Consider the following 17500-nt stretch of genomic DNA (forward strand, 5'->3'; position numbering starts at 1 on the left):
ATATCCACTCAAAAACGGACCCCTTTAAATGTATCTCACATCTTACGGCGCGTTCGATTGACCCTATTCCGGAATAAGAATACGTGAAGTGATGATTTAAAACGGTAGGTCTGGCGTTTTGAAGCAACAAGGATGATAAAGATATGTTTAAAATAGCATTTCAGCAAGTGTTTGACAATTTTCAGGTGAATCTCCGTAAAAACGAAGGATTTCTAACTTCTATTCCATGTATTCCTATTCCGGAATATGGACAATCGAACGCACCCTTAGATTCCTGTACAGTACATGTAACATTGCAGGCAACTGTTTATTTGCTGTACTCAATGTATGAAACAAAGGCAAATCATTATCAATAAATACCCTAGTAAGTAAATTTCAGCTATTAACTCTTTGAATCCCAAGCCAGCCTGAACCGGCCGTATATGCCACTTGTCATTTGGAAACCCCTGGGAGTCAATGGGTTCAAGTTCTATTTGAAATTATGTGCATTTCATCTGTTTTTGGTTGGGTTAAGCCAGATATCCACAACCCAGTAGTGTCAGTCTTCGATGGAATGAGCCCCATTACTTTATGGTTTTATCTATAAATTTAGAATGGCCACTGTTATTTTTGCATTTAGCATGGGTAATCCCTCACGTAGCTACCTGGTTTTATGTATCAAACATCAGTGTTGTGGTCAACGGATTGAGCATTATTTGGTGGGACCTGTACTCCAAATCTTAGCTACATGTACATGTGCATTGTCTGATGAGCCAAGGCCAGATAAGAAGGATCGACACTTCTGGGTTACGGACTTCTGGTTAAGCCAAGTTGACATTCAAACTTTTTTTCTTGTGGGCTGTTGTGAGTGCTAATGGCCTATAATTACACTATTTAAGCAATAGTCGACAAGAGGACTTTGTCCATGTTTACATAGCCTTGTCTAGACACAAAGGGGAGTTGGGAGAATTTGCATTAGAGGGTTTGCATAACTTTCAAGAATTCTCCAAACTCCCTGAGTGTTTAGATGACTGGCTATGTAGTGTAGACACTGAAAAAGTTCTCTATTACTTTTATAAAATATTTCTCAAAAATAATTTGACAAATGAAGGAAAATGCTGGGTTTTTTTACTTCTTGATTGAAACAGATTTACTTGATTGGTTTTATTTCCTACCAGCCAATCAAAACATGCTTCTGACAACACATGAACAATCAAAATTTGTGTGATGTCACAGTGGTGTTTACGTACTCTCATCTAAACACATCTATGGACCAATGAGAGTGCATGTGCTGTTCTTATTATTTTATGATATCATGTCTATTTTACTTACACCAGTTGCACTACTTTGATGTGATGTAGAAAGCACACTATATAGAGCTATCAACATAATTGTTTTGTTTCCAGAAAAAAAGGTTGTAACCTTTGTTATAGATTGAAGAAAAACAAATTTGATTTAGTTATCAGCTGCCATAATTAGTTACAAGCAATTTCTGCTTAAACTGCTGTATTTCGTGTTGAAAATTTTCTTCATTTGGTAAACAGACAGGCCCCAGTTATTCAAAAGCTGGATAGCGCTATCCTCTTGACAAATCACTATCCATTGGATAGCACAATTGTGGATTTATTTTAATAATTAAATTTTATTGACCTGCTCCAAACTGAGTGGCTTCATTTCTCAGTTTGTAGAACATAATTATTGCATTGGTATTCCAGGGGACATGGGTTTGAATCTCATTGAAGCCAACTGAAGTTTTCAAGTGTCTAGTGGAGACATTTTATTAAAAAGAGAGAGAAACAATGGAAATACATGACATTTCAATAACTCCTCTTTATTGTTTATATTTGTTTTCAAAGGTTTTAGGAAATCGATTCTTACTATTATCACATACAGAGCAAAATTACTGAATGCTGATTTGAGGGCATTGTTCCTTAATCACAAGGGTTTTTTGGTAATCAAGAGGGCAAGATTACTTGATCCTGATTTGTTAACAGTTACTTATCCAAAGCAAGCTAATTTACAAGAGAATCTTTTTCCAGATTAAACTACTTTTTTTCCACATATAAAATACATTTTAAGCACTATTTCAGTTGACAGCAACACTGATATTTAACCGAATGGGAGCGTGTTGATTGTCATTTGTTGTGGCATTGAATTTGCTTCTCTCAATAATTTTTCCCTTTATGCGATAAACATGTAATTGCAATGTGCCCTTGTGCAATAATTTAAGGATTGATTTCACTTGTTTTTTTTTTCAAAGTTTTGCAAATTACCCTCATCATGAATTTTGTGAGAAAACTTTGAAAATTTGCATGAAATTAATCCGTGATTGCCCTGGGGCCCATGCGATACACATACATGTACTAACAGACAGTTGCTTAAATTCTTCACTTAAGTTCCAGGATCACTTTTCCCTTCAGTAATAATTATTATTGTTTTTCCATGCACATCATGATGTTTCTTTTTGACTGTCTTATTAATTATTTTTGTGTGTAGGGCTTTGGCAAGATATGGAGGATTGCCTAAGCTGCGTCACCTGGACTTATCAGGCTGCCTTCAAGTGACTGCTCAAGGACTTAGGGACTTGGTTAATGTTTGTCCTAATCTGGACCATGCAGAGTTCTTTTACTGTGACAATATTGATGAGGGCCCTTACCCTGATACAGCCAGTGGTTGTCAAAATCTGCAGTGTAAAAACCGTGTGTGTTGCCGCACTGGTGAATAAACATTAGCTGCAATATTAAATGTAATTCTGTAGAGTGCAAAGCACTGCAGCTGTGCACTAAATGTTTTAGTAGTTGGCCATTTTACTGTTTCCAAGGAAGGCTTTGATTTCACATGAAGGCTTGGGTGATGATGACCTCTTCTTGTCCTTGAATACGAGACCAGTTTAACTGTGGCACTATAAAATAATTATTGTATGTAAAAACATTTTTGGTTTCTCTAACAAGAGTTTGTAGCTTCTTTTGCCCTGTCAGATTGCAGTATTCTTAGTAATTAATTATTTTTTTCCTTAAACAAGCATAATTTTCAGGTTGAGTGGTGATTTTTTAACATTAACTGTGAAGGGAATGCAGACTGTATAAACAGATATTTCCATAGACAAAGCAGTTTGTTCATTTTCTTTTTTTTAATGAAATAAATTAGTGATTGTCACTGTGGAAGTGAGAAAGAAAACCCTTTTCCTTTTTTCAGAAATATTTGAAAGCATTTTAGCCTTACACTCTACTGGTATAATTTTGATTTTAATTTTGATAGAGATTGTTTTCTCTGAGTTACTTTACTTTAAGTGAACCCATTCACAGCAGCTGAGGAAGGGTCAAGACCATTAATTAGAAAACACTTTTTATTATTATTAAAAGAAAATTACTCTTCAAGAAATCAAAGCTTAAAATCTTGTCATCCTAATGTCAAGAAAACAGTCTTCCGAAATGAAGAAAACTTAATTTTCTTTTCCATTGCAGCTCTATGCAATGATTTTCATAGAAATGCTTTAAAAACATTTTAGGCAAATACCAGTATAAATGTAGATATTATAGAAGAAAAGAGTATACTTAAGATAGCTTACAACTTTTAATAAGGAGAGCACAATTTACAGTATGAGTTGCATAGTACATGTATGTAATACTATGTAGTCAAGCAATTCGTTGCTCCAGTAGAAATAAATTGAGTACCGTCTGTTGTCACGATTATTTTCTTGGACTGAAGAGTAGTCATGATATCAGAATTTAACAGGTTACGTATGGACAAAAGGTTTGACTGCATGAACTGTTGACCCATCAGAAATCATCCTTTCTTGCTTTTGAAGTTTCTGGTGTTACTCTCTAAGGGAGGAGGAAAAGTTATTACATATTTGCAATTGTGAAATAAAATAATAGAACTGTTGTGATTTAAAGTGGTGGAGAGGTTTATTATGTCCCTTGGTGATCCTGAAGCTATACCAGTTTAGACCTCAGTCCTTGATGGGTTCAACCATACTGGGCAGTTGATGAGTAAAATCTTTAAATCTGGCATTGCTAAAACAAGGTTAGGGTTAGCCAAACCTAGGTGTAGGTTAGGTTAATCCTAACTTCATTGTCAGCCTTACCTTCATTCTAGCAACACCGTCTTTAACTCTCACTTCTGGGACTGGTAAAAGTTGAATGAAATTCATTCAAATCACATGGAGGTGGAAGGGTCCTTATTAAACAGAAGAGTACGATAAACAATAGGGTTGTTTTAGAGGCATTTTATGCAAATAACTTAAACATTAGGATATTTCTGCCCATGTAAAAAAACAGGGTTATTTTCAAGTTGTTTGACACAGGTGCTTTCTGTTTGTTTACGTCATTTTCTGAATATACAGATCAGTTATTAACAAAATTGTGCTTACCATCATGAAATATAACATTTCCAAACAGTAGATCCATGCAAAGTGCAAAGTGGACATGCAAAAAGAGATGTAGAGCCTGCAGAATTGTCAAATGGGCAGGAAAATCCTGGTTGGTTTGCACCAAATGGGATAAAAAAACTACCTCAAAAGGTAGTCTGAATTTTTGGTTCAAATTTCCAAGAATTCTCTTTTTTTTTTCCTGTTGAAGCCACCTGGATGTTTCAGCTGTCCATGAGAGACAACTGCTTAAATCTTTTAAGTGCAAGGATCACTTCTCTATTTTGTCTATGACCTGTACTTCAAATGTACATTCATTTCTTGCAAAAATATTTACCATTAATAATAAAGATCTTTCAGAAATTTTGGCCAAATAGTAAAGATCCTTTCTTTCACCACCTCTGCAGCTAATTAAACCCCTGCCATACTTTGGGGGGATACCATGATTAACCCTTTCACTCCTGTGGGGTTCCTCATTGACAAGTAAAATTGTGTGGTGTCAGGCAGAGTAAAATCTTCAAGTCTCGGTGGCCCTTACAGGAGTGAATGGGTTAATTAAATTAAGTAATCTCCAGGAGCTATATATAACCATGACTGATTAATTCAAACCATTATGGTGTGGAATGGTGCACAAGGAATCTTTACCCTATTTTCCAAGGTGCAAGTGAGCACTTGGTTCTCCCTGATGAAGGGACTAATCCTCCGACACTCTTGTTAAGGCCAGGTGAGTATGAAATCAATAATTGCCACAGAAAACTTTGTTCACTTAATAGTGTACACTTTAGGTATTATTAATTCACTGATTGAACGTCACACATGGCATCAAAATTTCATGTTATTTTATAGACCATACAAGGAAGCAGAAGACTGGTTCTTTTTCACAAACAAAATGGTCAAAAATGCCTAATGTTAATTATCATTCTTCTTGCTTGACAATAACAATTATTTTTGTATTTTTTGAACTTTGAAGAAAACGCACTAATTCAGCAGTTACTCAGATCAAGGTGTTCTATGGACATTTCAAGTGCTCGTTTTTGATCTTTTTTGACAGTCCCATGAATAAGAAGTTCCCTTCTGTTTAGATAACATTAATCAATTTGCCTAAAATTTGATTGATTTCATACATTTCGTTATCACGTTCCCTGAATATACATTGGGGACAACAATGCTAACAACTCATTCCTTTCTGCTTTGTTGGGTGCAGTTCTAAAATAACCATGCATCAGAGGTAAAGTCTACCTCCCTTCCCCACTTTTAATAAGCTCAGTAAAATTTGATTAATGGTCAACGAAAATGCACAGAACACGACTGGAGTAACACATTTTTATGGGCAAAGCCCTCTTTATGTTCATTTGTCTATGTATCTTGTGCCCACGGACTAGTTGATTGCTCCGTGCAAATATAACCAAGTTATATCACATCGGGCAACCCTAAAACCCGGAATCCGCAATCACAGTACAATACAGAGAGTAAAAACTATCCTAAACATTCATAAAAGTTAACCTTAGGCCTAATTAGGCCTAAACAAACGTTTTTAGGCCTAATTAGGCCTAACGTTAGCTTTTATGAATGTTTAGGATAGTTTTTACTCTGTGTATTGTACTGTGATTCCGGATTCCCGGTTTTAGGGTTGCCCTGTCACATCTAAAGAAACCGCACGCTAATTGGCCAATGGAACAGTGTTAGTCTAACCTGAATTTGTTATCTTTCCAACACAATGGCCACGAATACTTGCATCGGTGAGCGAAAAGGAAAGAATGTGTACCACAAACATTGAATTTGTCTTCAGCAACTAGCAATGTCGCTCGCTATATCTGTTTAAACGACACAATGATAAACCGCTCAAGCGACGTATACGTAAAGAGTTGTTTTTATTGGAAAAGTAAACTCATAATATTCACTTTTTCCCTTTATTACAACGCTTAAGTTCGCTTTCATACGGGTAAAAAACATGCATTAAATTTATAGCCAAAAATTCGGCTGATGTATGTACAACTAAAGATTAATATTGATAACACCTATGCGCTGCTTGTACAAGTACAAGGATTAATTTCAAGATTTTTTCTATATGACGGTAAGGTTTTTTTTTTTATAATTGTTGGTCTTAACGACAAAAGGAGGGGTTTTTTCCTGCAAAACTGTGAGCAAAACAGCTGTCATAACTCCGTGAATGCGTGCGGATGCATGATGAGCTAACATGACGATTATGCATTTCGCAAAGATTTCACAGCGGGGATGATTAACTTAAAACACGCTAAAGGACTTCAAAAATTTACGAACCTCATGAAAATGCGATAAAATATAATTTCTCTTTGAGTACAGTACTACTTGTCATATTAAAAGAAACGAAAATGCCTTGAAAACTTCCAATTCGTGTCCTTAAAATAGCTTAAAATTGATACAATACAACATTGGTTCAATTATCAGCTTGAATTGAAGAAATCATCTCCCGACTATTTTTGGAAGAACAGTTCTTGTGTTGAGCTTGGCAGAATCGGTACCATCATCCACAATTTCTTCGATAGGTCTTCGAGGCTTCGCTTTACCGGACGTTGGAGCAGCTGGTGGCAGTTTAGCAACACCTGAGCTAGAATTTTGCCGCTGAAAACCGCTCTTCTCGTTGGAGTTCGCATCTGGCGCCCTTGGCAATCGCCGGCGAAGCCAAGGATGTCGAAGCGCTTGCGAAGGGGTCATTCTCTGAGTTGGATCCCATTCTAAACATCTCTGAAGAAAATCGATGAATTGGGCATCATCGCAACCTTTCAAAGCGGTTGTAAATGTTTTGGAGCCAGGTGGTCCCCGTGTTTTTCCGTGTCTTGAGCGACCACCAGTTAGAACTGTGCTTCCGTCTGGTAGAGTGGTTGCTGTACAGTACCTTGGATGACCTTTAGAATTAATGAAGTTTTTCGAGCGCTTAGATCCGTCTAATAGCTTCTGAGATGGCATTCCTAAGAGTTCTATTATACAGGCAAGTTGATCTCCTTCATCTTCACCGGGAAACAAAGGATATCCTGTTAAGAGCTCGGCCAAAATGCATCCAAAACTCCACATATCGATTGCCATGCCATACCGAGCGCCAAGAATCACTTCGGGTGCGCGATAAAATCTGCTTTGAATATATGTATAAATACGCTGATGCTCGTAGCAACTAGAGCCAAAGTCGATCACTTTAATTCCACTCCTACCCTGTTGTTTTAGCAAAATGTTCTCTGGTTTTAAATCGCAGTGAATAATTCGATTGCGATACAGTGCATCGCTACACTGCAGAATAGAATGTGCGAATTTTCGAACCAGCTGTAAACTAAACCCTTGAAATTTGTTCTTCTTGATAAGCTCATACAGGTTCATACTCAGAAGTTCGAATGTCATACAAACATGTCCACGAAATGTGAAATGTTCAAGCATATGAATAATATTGTGATTATTATCCTTGTCTTGCTTTCGCAAATGTTCCAGAATCCTGATTTCTTCTTGAGCTTGCCGATGGAATCGTTTCTCGTTACGCACCATTTTGAGCGCGACGTTGGTTTGCGTCTTGTGATCATAGGCTTTCACAACTTGTCCAAAGCTTCCTTTACCAATAATTTTCACAACTTCATAGCGGTAAGCTATGTGGTCGTGAGGAACTTGGATATACGAGCCCTGATCGTCATCATACCCGCTGTTGTTTGCTCCACCAACCACACCCTGACGTTTCTTCGCGTTTGGCCCAACAAACCAGATTTGCGGATAATTGAAGATTTCGTGACGTTCAAAACTAGTTAGCTTTTGCATGAACTGTTTCATAGCCGCCTCTGGAGTCATCGGTAACCCTCGAGATTTGAGCGTTCCGGAGCCATTCATGCTAGATCTTCTTCCCGACGCTGGCGACCCGTTTCCCGAGACAGAAACTGGTCTGTGAACTGCCGGAAGACCTTGCTTTTCATTCACGATCTTGCTCTTATTCTGTTGATTAGTTTCTTCTTCAAACAGCTGCTGCACTTGAACCCCTCCAACAAGGGGAAGAGCTCCAGAAATGCTCGATTCATGTGGTTTAACATTGCTTTTCGTCGACGGTTTCAAAGGTGGCAAAACGTCCGCGTTACTATTCCTATCAACATAAATCGCATCCCCTCCCGTACTACGCTTAGAAACCGGCAAAGGTTTCCGTTGACTAGTTGTTATCATAATTCTCTTCCTTTAGTTGCGATCGCAGCCAGTATTGTAGCCTTTAAAATCACAAAACACTGCTTCGAAGTAATCTACCCTCTGCTTTTGTCAGCCGCATTTGATGTTGTTTCGTTGTTGCCAGGTGATTTTTGACCAATCAGCGCACACTCGTTTGGCGTCTAGGAAACCACAAGACGTAAACAGACCGGTTCAGAAGTGACGTCATAAACAGATCTGCGTTACGATTGCTTAGTACAATAATTGCTAAGAGAGGACAGATCTTTTCAAGGTGTTTCACCCACGGTAAAGTACATCTTTAATCAGCAAGGAAAAAAAAACGTTCGTTAAATAAGGCTAGTTTAAGTTTACATTTGATTCATTTTATTGGGAACTTAAATCTTCTTAATCAGTTCGGGACTCTTTCTTCGTTTTTTGTTGTTTGTATCCAAAATGACGTAAATAAAATACTTACTAAAATACAAAACACTGGAGTTTAGTCACGGCGCACATTGAGGGAGCAGTGGCGGAGCACCGGAAAAGAAATATTAATTTGTCGGGGGCTCCAGATAGGCTTTTACAGCTTGTGCCAGGAGGTGATCGGCTCCTACTTGTGGGCTCCTGCTGCTTGTGCTTGTAAAAGTAGCATATTATGGGGCAGGTACAAAACAAGTACAGGTTTCAGGTCACGGGTCTCTTAGCCTGCATAGCAAGCGTTTCTAGCGAGCGAGGAGCGAGCTCTTTTTTTGGCCGCGCGAGAATAGGGCGAGCGCAAAAAAAGAGGGTATCTCGCCCCACTTTTTGCGCGGCCAAAACATTAAACTTTACCAATACAGAAATTAAACAAACCTAAACATTGATGAAAGGTAACCGTAGGCCGAGAAACTCCTGGCCTAAGGTTAGCTTTCGATGAATCTTTTGTTTTGTTTCTGTCTTATAATAATATGCGAATTAAGTAAAAAAAAAAAGTACATATTCTTTATTAATGCAAACACCTCGTGTGAGCAACCATATATTTTTTTGTGTTGTATCTTCTTCGTGTTGTAAACAACCATATATTTTTTTTCGTCCCGCACATATTTTAACAACGATTTTCATGCAAAACGTAAAGTAACCAAACCCTTCAATTTGGCTAACCCTAGGCCTAAGGTTGGATTTTAGGCCTAGGGTTAGTCAAATGGAGGGGTTTGGATTACTTTCAAACCCACAGCGCACCGGTGGCTCAGTTAGTTGAACATCGGCCGGACCAACACTCAGTGTCTTTAATAATTGAGAAGAAAGTGCTGCCTTTGTAATTACATCCGCAGATGGTTAGAATACAAAACTTCAACCTGCTCAAACACAAATGAATAACAAACAAACTTTTGTGCATTCATGACGCTTTCATTTGTTAATAGGACTTTGTACGTAGTAGGCTATTCGCGATCGTAACTGTATTTATCAAGCCTTTAAGGAATTAACTTTAATTATGCAAATAAAATTTGTTTCCTTAGGTGATCAAGCGCAATTTTTTTTATTTTTTGCCGGGGTCTCCCGCCACGACTGTTTTATCTCAGATGCTAATAATTAACTTTCACTGGCTTCCGTAAGTCCAAAATATTCGAAGCAAAATATCCTACGCGAACAATGTTTATTTGCATGTTCATATATATTCCTTCAAGGCTTGAGTCAATGCAGTCATGTCGGGAGACCTAGGGAAATAGGGAAATAGAGAAATTTGCTGTTGACAACCTACGGTCGGTGTCTGACATTTGCAGACTGCAGATTGCACACTGCAGACTGGCTACAAATAGCGCTATTTGTAGCCAGTCTGCAGTCTGCAATCTGCAAATGTCAGACACCGAGCTACGGTCTGTCACCCGGATAAGGGTCAGTTTATTATCAACGGTCGAAGCGGTGCCCACTCTTGTGATAAAACACCGCCTTCGAAAGCTGTTTGGTTGCAGTATTCACCTCCTGACGTTGCTCGCAGGACTCCTATCGCGTTGATGGTGGGTTGAGATGAAAGTTCAATCTTTGTCAATTGATTCTGATGTGAAATTGTGACCGTGGGAATATTTTATCCAGGAATATTTGACTCAAATTGGTGGCACCTGAGAATTTAGTCTCCAGCCTTGGGATTTTATTATAACTGTTGACAACCACGAATTTGTGAAATGGCTCAAATCGCGTTGGATCTGGAAAATAACCACACAGGAAGGAAACTATCCACAATGGCCGTAAGTTTAGGCTTTTTAATTCAGCTTTTTTTTTCATATATTCTTTAGCTTTTTATCGGGATTCTCTTACAAATCCTTATATTTTTGTCGGCCATGCTCACACCCCCGGGGGGGGGGGGGGGGACTCCCATATGAAACAGACGGGGATGCTCGTCGTCTCGCTTAGGGGTGTAAATTTGGATTTTGGTCTCGCTTAGGGTGTTCCGGGCAAAGCGCCAATATTTTATGCCACCAAGGTCTCGTTTAGGGTTCTGCGAAGTAACACAGAATTACGCGAAGAGAAACAGAAGTCAAATTTCCTTTTAAATTTTCTTTTTAGATAAAAGCATTCGATGATTATGCCTTTTTATCATTAAAACTCATTGCGTGTCGTATTTTTGTGTTTTTAAACGGTCTCCTTTAGGGGTCAAAATTTGCTTAAGCCACGCCTAGATTGGTCTCCTTTAGGGGTTAAATTCAAAATTTCCGACGAGCATCCCCGTCTGTTTCATATTGGAGTTTCCCCCCCGGGGCTCAGACTGAACCTGGGGCGCCTGTGGGTGACTAGCGTTTTGGCCGTACGGGGTTTGTACCCAAAACAAGGGGATGCCCAAATCACTTTGACACCTGTGTCGCCAAAGCTTTATTCCGTGCGCCTACAATACCGTTAGCTACGCAACCCAGTGCTAATCTGTAGTTGAGAAACTAAGGGTGCGTTCGATTGACCCTATTCCGGAATAAGAATATGTGGAGTGATGATTGCAACGGTATGTTTGGCGCGTTTCGAAGCAGCAAGGATGATAAAAATGTTTAAAATAGCATTTTAGCAGATGTTTGACAATTTTAACGAGAATCTCCGCAAAAACGAAGTATTTTGTATTATTCCGGAATAAGGTTCTATCTAGTGCCCAGTCCTGCGTTCTCAAAAATCTGAGCCCACGGTGTTAATTGCCAGTCAGATCTCAAAATGGCGGACACGGAAGCAGGGTTAAAGCTGTTAGTCTCCGAAAGATTTACGTTTTTTCCCTTTTGAAATATATACTTTTACCATTAATTTGTGCGCTACATCTTTAGGGAGATTGCAGTGCCTTTTCCGACAGAATTTGAAGCCCAGATTGCGTACAATTCTCTTTCCGTTGACCCTGAACCCAAACGTGGAGGAGTGAAAAAAGAACTGACTGTGGAAAGCAACGTGTTACATGTGTGAGTAGACAGTTTCTTTGATTGCGAAAAAATGTGGAGCAACTATAAAATACAGGGCCATTTTTGAAGCCGTAATTCCGCAGTAGCTCAGCGGCTCGTCAGTCAAATTGCATTTTTAAAGAACGCTACATTGAACTTTTAAAAGAGTTCTTAGGCCTGATCACTGAAACAAGCTCTTATACTTAATCAGTAAACGAGTGCTATATTTTTGACACGATCTCGTAAAAAGTGTAGTTAAACGAACCGTAAAATGAAACCTAAAATTTTAAACGAGTGCTTAGGCCTAATCCCTGAAACAATATCTTCGGCCTAATTAATCAGTAAACGAGTGCTTATCCTTGACACGATCTCTTATATAAAGTGTGGTTAACCAAACCGTAAATTGTAAGCTGAAATTTTAAGAGTGCTTAGGGCTAAAATGGGAAATGAGAGCTTAGGCTTAGGATTAAGCCTAAGGCATGTAATGTAGACATGTACACTGACCCGCTATCTTCAATTTGACTCCTGACGAGCTCTCGATTCGAATACAGTCATTCTTCTAGACTGATGAGCTACCGAGCCACTCAATGAATGTAACGTGACTCGTAAGTGACAAGCCATCCAGCTGCAAATACACAATCTCTTCAGTCTTGACTGGCCAGCTGCCAAGCCATCTTAGCTGCTCTATCCATCATGTAACTGTAAGTGGCCCTGTATTCTATAGGTTAGCCAAAAATGTGCATTTAAGATTTGCCAAGCTTTCCGTTTAGTTCTGTACAGCAGGGCCTGAACAATCGTTGGAAATCAAGGATCAGAAAATCACTTGATCAATCAATTATGGTTAATTAATTGGTATCAATTATAGATGACAATTAATACAGTCATTTTCATCTAAGCGTGGACATGTGATGGGAAAACATGCTCTAAGTGGCTGCAAACATGACAAGTTTTGTTTTCAATCATTCGAAGTTTGACAGAATGACAGCAAGACTGGACATCGAAGACTTTTTCTCGGTAATTGACCCTAATCTAATAAAGTGTGCTTCAAATACTTTTGAACTATGGCATGCAAAAGTTTCAATTGTTTACCGGTACTTAACGGCTGCCAAACTCGAACTTCAAAAATCATGTTTTCCCATCATGTGTCCATGCTTAGATGAAAACGACGGTAATCACAAAAACTAGTGCGACTGATTGTCTGTAGATTATCAATAGAAATCGATTAATTGATATTGATTTCCGTCAATTGTTCAGTCCCTGTGTACAGGCACGCCAAAAACTCAGGTCACATTCCACTGGTCAAGACTAGACATCCCTGTTCCAATGATGAACAACTAAGACAAAAGTTTCTCCTAGACATGAAACACCACTTTTTTTAGAGTGATTCGCACTAGGAGACACTTTTGGTGTTGTTTATTTGTCTGTATCAATGACATGTACACTGACCTGTGGAATGTGACCTGTGTTTTAGACCCACCACCTATGTACACCCAGTGCTGGAAATAACAGTTGGTCATCGGACATTGTCCGACCAAATTTTGAAAATGTCCGGCCAATTTCACATTATGATCGGACGCGATGACCGAACATCTCACCAGCACATCTTGAGTTATCTTCTTCAAGGTGTTGTCAGTCAATAAATTATGTCCGGTCCAATTTGTCAAATGTCCGACCAAAATGAAGATTTGAAAGGACATATGTCCTGTAAATAAAGAAAAATTATTTCCAGCACTGACACCAGTTACATTTGTACATTGTAACTACTCCTAGACTTCTTACTTTCATGCTTTATAATTAGTGAAAATATCTACCTTCAAACTTTCTTTGTACCTTAAAAGTGCCAGCCAGTGGATCAAAAGAGGCCCTTGCTTTGGCAGAGCTGGTATATTAGTAAATAAGGGTGACACCAATGAACAAATGTTCTTCTATTTTGAGGGGTCAGCAAAGGCAAAAAAAAAATGTGAATGCTCTGTTTTTAGTGGAAGTGCAGCTACCAAGCTTTGTAGTTCACAGGCAGTCCACTTGTAATTATCGGAAAGAAACTTATCAGACAACAAACCTACAATGTATAGTGCCTTTACAGTAAGGACATATGAACCGTGAACACTTGACATTTTTGTGTACATTGTTTTTTTCGACGACGAAAAAATAAAGGCTCTTCTTATGATGTATAGTGTTACATGTATAGCATTTTTTCAGTGTAAAAACATTAAATACTCTTGTCAAAAGGACGAACCCACATTCTATAGTCACTAAAAAATGTACAACAAAATATCAAGTGTTCATGGTTCGAGTGTCCTCACTGTAATGTCAATTCACTTTTCCACCTTATTTATTCTCCAAAATCGTCCCAAATACATAGTTGTTTTTAGAACCTTAAGATTGAAATTTCACTTTTTTTATTGGCTTTGAAAGACAGGAAAAGTGGTCATGCGTACTTTGATCAATAACCAAGCAAATTTTGGAGGGGAATGTGTTCGATACTGGGACCGCGAGTGGACGTCACAAATTAATTTGCATCGCTGCTTTCAAAGAACTATCTCAATGCAAATTAACTTGTGATGTCAACTCGGTATCGAACCCATTGCCATTCATTGCTCGGTTATGACTCAAAGTGTGACCACTTTTCTAGTCTTAAAAAAGTTCTAAAAACAACACGATGTACAGTAAACACCCGCATATAAGAACACTTTTTTCAGGTTTAAGGCTGATCATGTTCTTATTTGAGGGGTGCTTCATGAGAAATCAGCCTGAAAGTGTTCTTAAAATGTTCTTAAAATTGGTTTCAGAAATTCTTCAAATTAAATATTACTAAAGGTTTAGTTAACATACAATGCTGTTTTATAATGGCTTTTATAGTTTGTAATGGTCCTGAACACCATAGTACTTTGATATAAGTTACTACATACTGTATTGTTTTCTTATCCTAATACCCTTTTCCTTTGTATTAAGAACATGTTTTATTTATCAGGCTTAAATTTGTCCTTATTTATGTGGTGATTTATTGGCCAAATTTCAGCCTGATGTTCTTAATCCACGTGTTTACTGTATTTGTAAAGTGGAAAAATGTGTTGAGGTGATAGGCACTTTAACAGAAACATCACTAAGAATCCCTTTGATGATTGCAAAAAAATAATTTCTTTCAACACTGAAGTGCAAAGCAGATTGTGATGTCACATCATGGGTAGACCCATGCTAATTTTGTTAACATAAAGCCGTTTCCTTTTAGATTAAAATCCCACTATAGGAGTGTAAGTGATCCAGTAGATTGTAAGCAATTCATAAGGCCTTAACAGATGAAATCCCAAGGATGTTTATTGCACTGAAAGTGACTTTTGTCAATTAAAAACATTGACGTTGTTAAAAGCGTTTAATATGAAATATTTCTCGTTCCCTTTACTCTCCATCTTCTTGTATCTTCCATCAAGCCCAAGCTGTTAAATATTTTATTTTAATACAGGAAAATGTCATCTGGTGAAGCCAAGACGCTAAGGGTTTGTGCCAATGCATTTTTTGACCACTTGACTTTGGTTGTGGAGACAATTGAAGCATTTGGACCAACAGCAGAAAAACAATGATTGCCCAGTGTTCACTGTACATTAAAACCATGCTACATATTATTCTGTACAATTCCTAAATCCCCAAACAACAATTTCTACTCAAGAGAGAAAATTGGGCTGCATGCACAAGGACTCATCACTGAAATAAAAGAACAATGGCCTTTTTTGGGAGTTGACATATTTGTTTGCATATCACTGTGACAGTGAATTGCACCCAGAATCTGCTCAACTTGTTGGACCACAGTGATGGAAGGTGCAAGTTGTATGATGCAGACTTGATGCACTGCTGTCTAAAGATGTTTATTATTTTACTGGTGGTGCCAATGCTTTTGGGAGAGCTTGGTATTAAAGCACAGAGCCATGCAGACAGATCCAACATAGTTACATTATACAGGTACAAATTGTACATGCCATTAATTGTGAAACTTACAGAATGCTCAACTTTGAGATGTTGGCTCAAAGATTTGACCCATTTTGAACCTTGCATGGCAGCTTTCAACAACACAGAGAAAAACTGCACATATCAGGCAAGAGGCATTTTAGACTACTAGGGCGCCTTTTAAGTAACAGTTACTCATAAAGGAATAAAGCCATTTCCAGGTTTGAGTTATTTTGGCCTCTTTCAATTAAGCAAATCAGCAACGGGTTCGACAGACTCGATCCAACAGATCACAAATATCTCAGAACAGAATGATGAATCTCAACTCAACCGTTAGAAACACTGAAAACTCAGAGTTGTATCGATATTGTCAGAAAGAGATGTAAAGTTTGTTCCATCAATTTCCTTTTGAAGACATGTATGTCACACTCAAACATAAACAAGTCGGTGATTACACTTCGAAGAGGGCACTTTATGAATTCTGTCTTTGTTAACCCTGGTATTTATAATTTCATGTGCTGTTGATGCTTTTCTGGAAATCTCTACACATTTGTTTCTTCCATATTTATCAAAATTATTAGGAATGATTTTAATGCTTGTTCACATTATATGTCTTCGAGAGAAGACAGTTCATTATTGACTGGAATTCGCGAGCCTGTTTGGTCATACATCATAGACATTTGTAGTTCATTTTCAGCTGGGGATTGCAATGCCTGTTTTAGCCAGATATTTGAGAAAAGAACATTCGGTTATCTCAATGAAGTGGAAGAGAGCCTTTTCATGATACCAAGAACATTATTTTGATTCTTTTTGTAGCTCATGCTCAACTGAATTTTGTGACTTTGAATAGCAGTATTCTTTTAACAGTAGTTACAGCATATGGATTAAACCAGCTGGGTTTCGATAACAATATGTGGCCTCTTTTTGTTACTGAAATGCATACAAATCCAGGAAGGTTAAATTGTGCCAATTGTGATACTCAAACTACTAAGCCTGTTTTATGGAACGTATTAAACTCACGTTTCCTTTTCATTGAATTCCCTCCTGCATTAATGAAAGACATAAATGTGTTTGGGGAGATTCTAATCAGGGGAGCTTAGTACAAACTAAGAGGTGTAGTGCGATGTCACAACAACCACTTTGCTCGTGCTGTTAACTACTTACAGTACATGAATGTGAACTTTAATAAAATGCTCAGTGAAACGTTAATTTTTCAACGGCCTTATGCACAGTATTTATATTAAATACACATCCCATAAACAGGTTATCAAAAGCGGGGGCAGCTCTAGTGAACACTATTTCTAGTTATACTGTAGAGAGCACAAATAGATTTAGATTTGGAATGTAAAATGTAGCCAAATCCTTCAAATTCAGTCATTTTAACTACCGGTACTTGTAGACTTCTCACTTTCATGCCTTATAATTAGTGAACATATCTACCTTCAAAGCGCCAGCCAGTGGATCAAAAGAGGCCCTTACTTTGGCAGAGCTGGTATATTAGTAAAAAAGGGTGACAACAATGAACATAATATTATGCTCTTCTATTTTGGGTGGTCAGCAAATGTACCGTAATAATTCACTCACCATGCTATAATTGGATGTCTACAAGTACATGTTTGTATGTGAGCAACAATACTAATTAAGCCTGCAGGTTCCCACAAACATAAGTATAAGCATAAAAAAAATT

At 38.0% G+C, this 17500-nt stretch overlaps 3 protein-coding genes across 3 annotated transcripts in view; 2 read left to right on the plus strand and 1 right to left on the minus strand.

The window, feature by feature from the left end:
• LOC138010285 (F-box/LRR-repeat protein 5-like) overlaps positions 1-3874 on the plus strand; it is a 21076-nt gene extending 17202 nt beyond the window's left edge. The window contains exon 8 of the mRNA XM_068857216.1: positions 2476-3874. Coding sequence (XP_068713317.1) covers positions 2476-2704 — 229 coding nt within the window. The 3' untranslated portion in view covers positions 2705-3874. The remainder of the gene's footprint in view (positions 1-2475) is intronic.
• A 2328-nt stretch (positions 3875-6202) lies between these two features.
• Positions 6203-8623, minus strand: LOC138010641 (dual specificity tyrosine-phosphorylation-regulated kinase 2-like). Its single transcript, XM_068857618.1, has one exon. The coding sequence runs from the start codon at positions 8513-8515 to the stop codon at positions 6791-6793; it is 1725 nt and encodes a 574-aa protein (XP_068713719.1). The 5' UTR covers positions 8516-8623; the 3' UTR covers positions 6203-6790.
• A 3018-nt stretch (positions 8624-11641) lies between these two features.
• LOC138010288 (EKC/KEOPS complex subunit LAGE3-like) overlaps positions 11642-17500 on the plus strand; it is a 5996-nt gene continuing 137 nt past the window's right edge. The window contains exons 1-3 of the mRNA XM_068857218.1: positions 11642-11688; positions 11767-11895; positions 15335-17500. The exon at positions 15335-17500 is cut by the window's right edge and continues 137 nt beyond it. Of these exons, the coding sequence (XP_068713319.1) occupies positions 11660-11688; positions 11767-11895; positions 15335-15452 (276 nt within the window). The 5' untranslated portion in view covers positions 11642-11659 and the 3' untranslated portion in view covers positions 15453-17500. The remainder of the gene's footprint in view (positions 11689-11766; positions 11896-15334) is intronic.

The sequence above is a fragment of the Montipora foliosa genome, chromosome 7 (genome assembly GCF_036669935.1).
Source record: "Montipora foliosa isolate CH-2021 chromosome 7, ASM3666993v2, whole genome shotgun sequence".
In the NCBI taxonomy this organism is placed as follows: Eukaryota; Metazoa; Cnidaria; class Anthozoa; order Scleractinia; family Acroporidae; genus Montipora; species Montipora foliosa.

What these genes read in the sequence shown, in the direction of transcription:
- LOC138010641 (XM_068857618.1), bottom strand. Translation starts at nt 8,515, where the DNA reads ATGATAACAACTAGTCAACGGAAACCTTTGCCGGTTTCTAAGCGTAGT.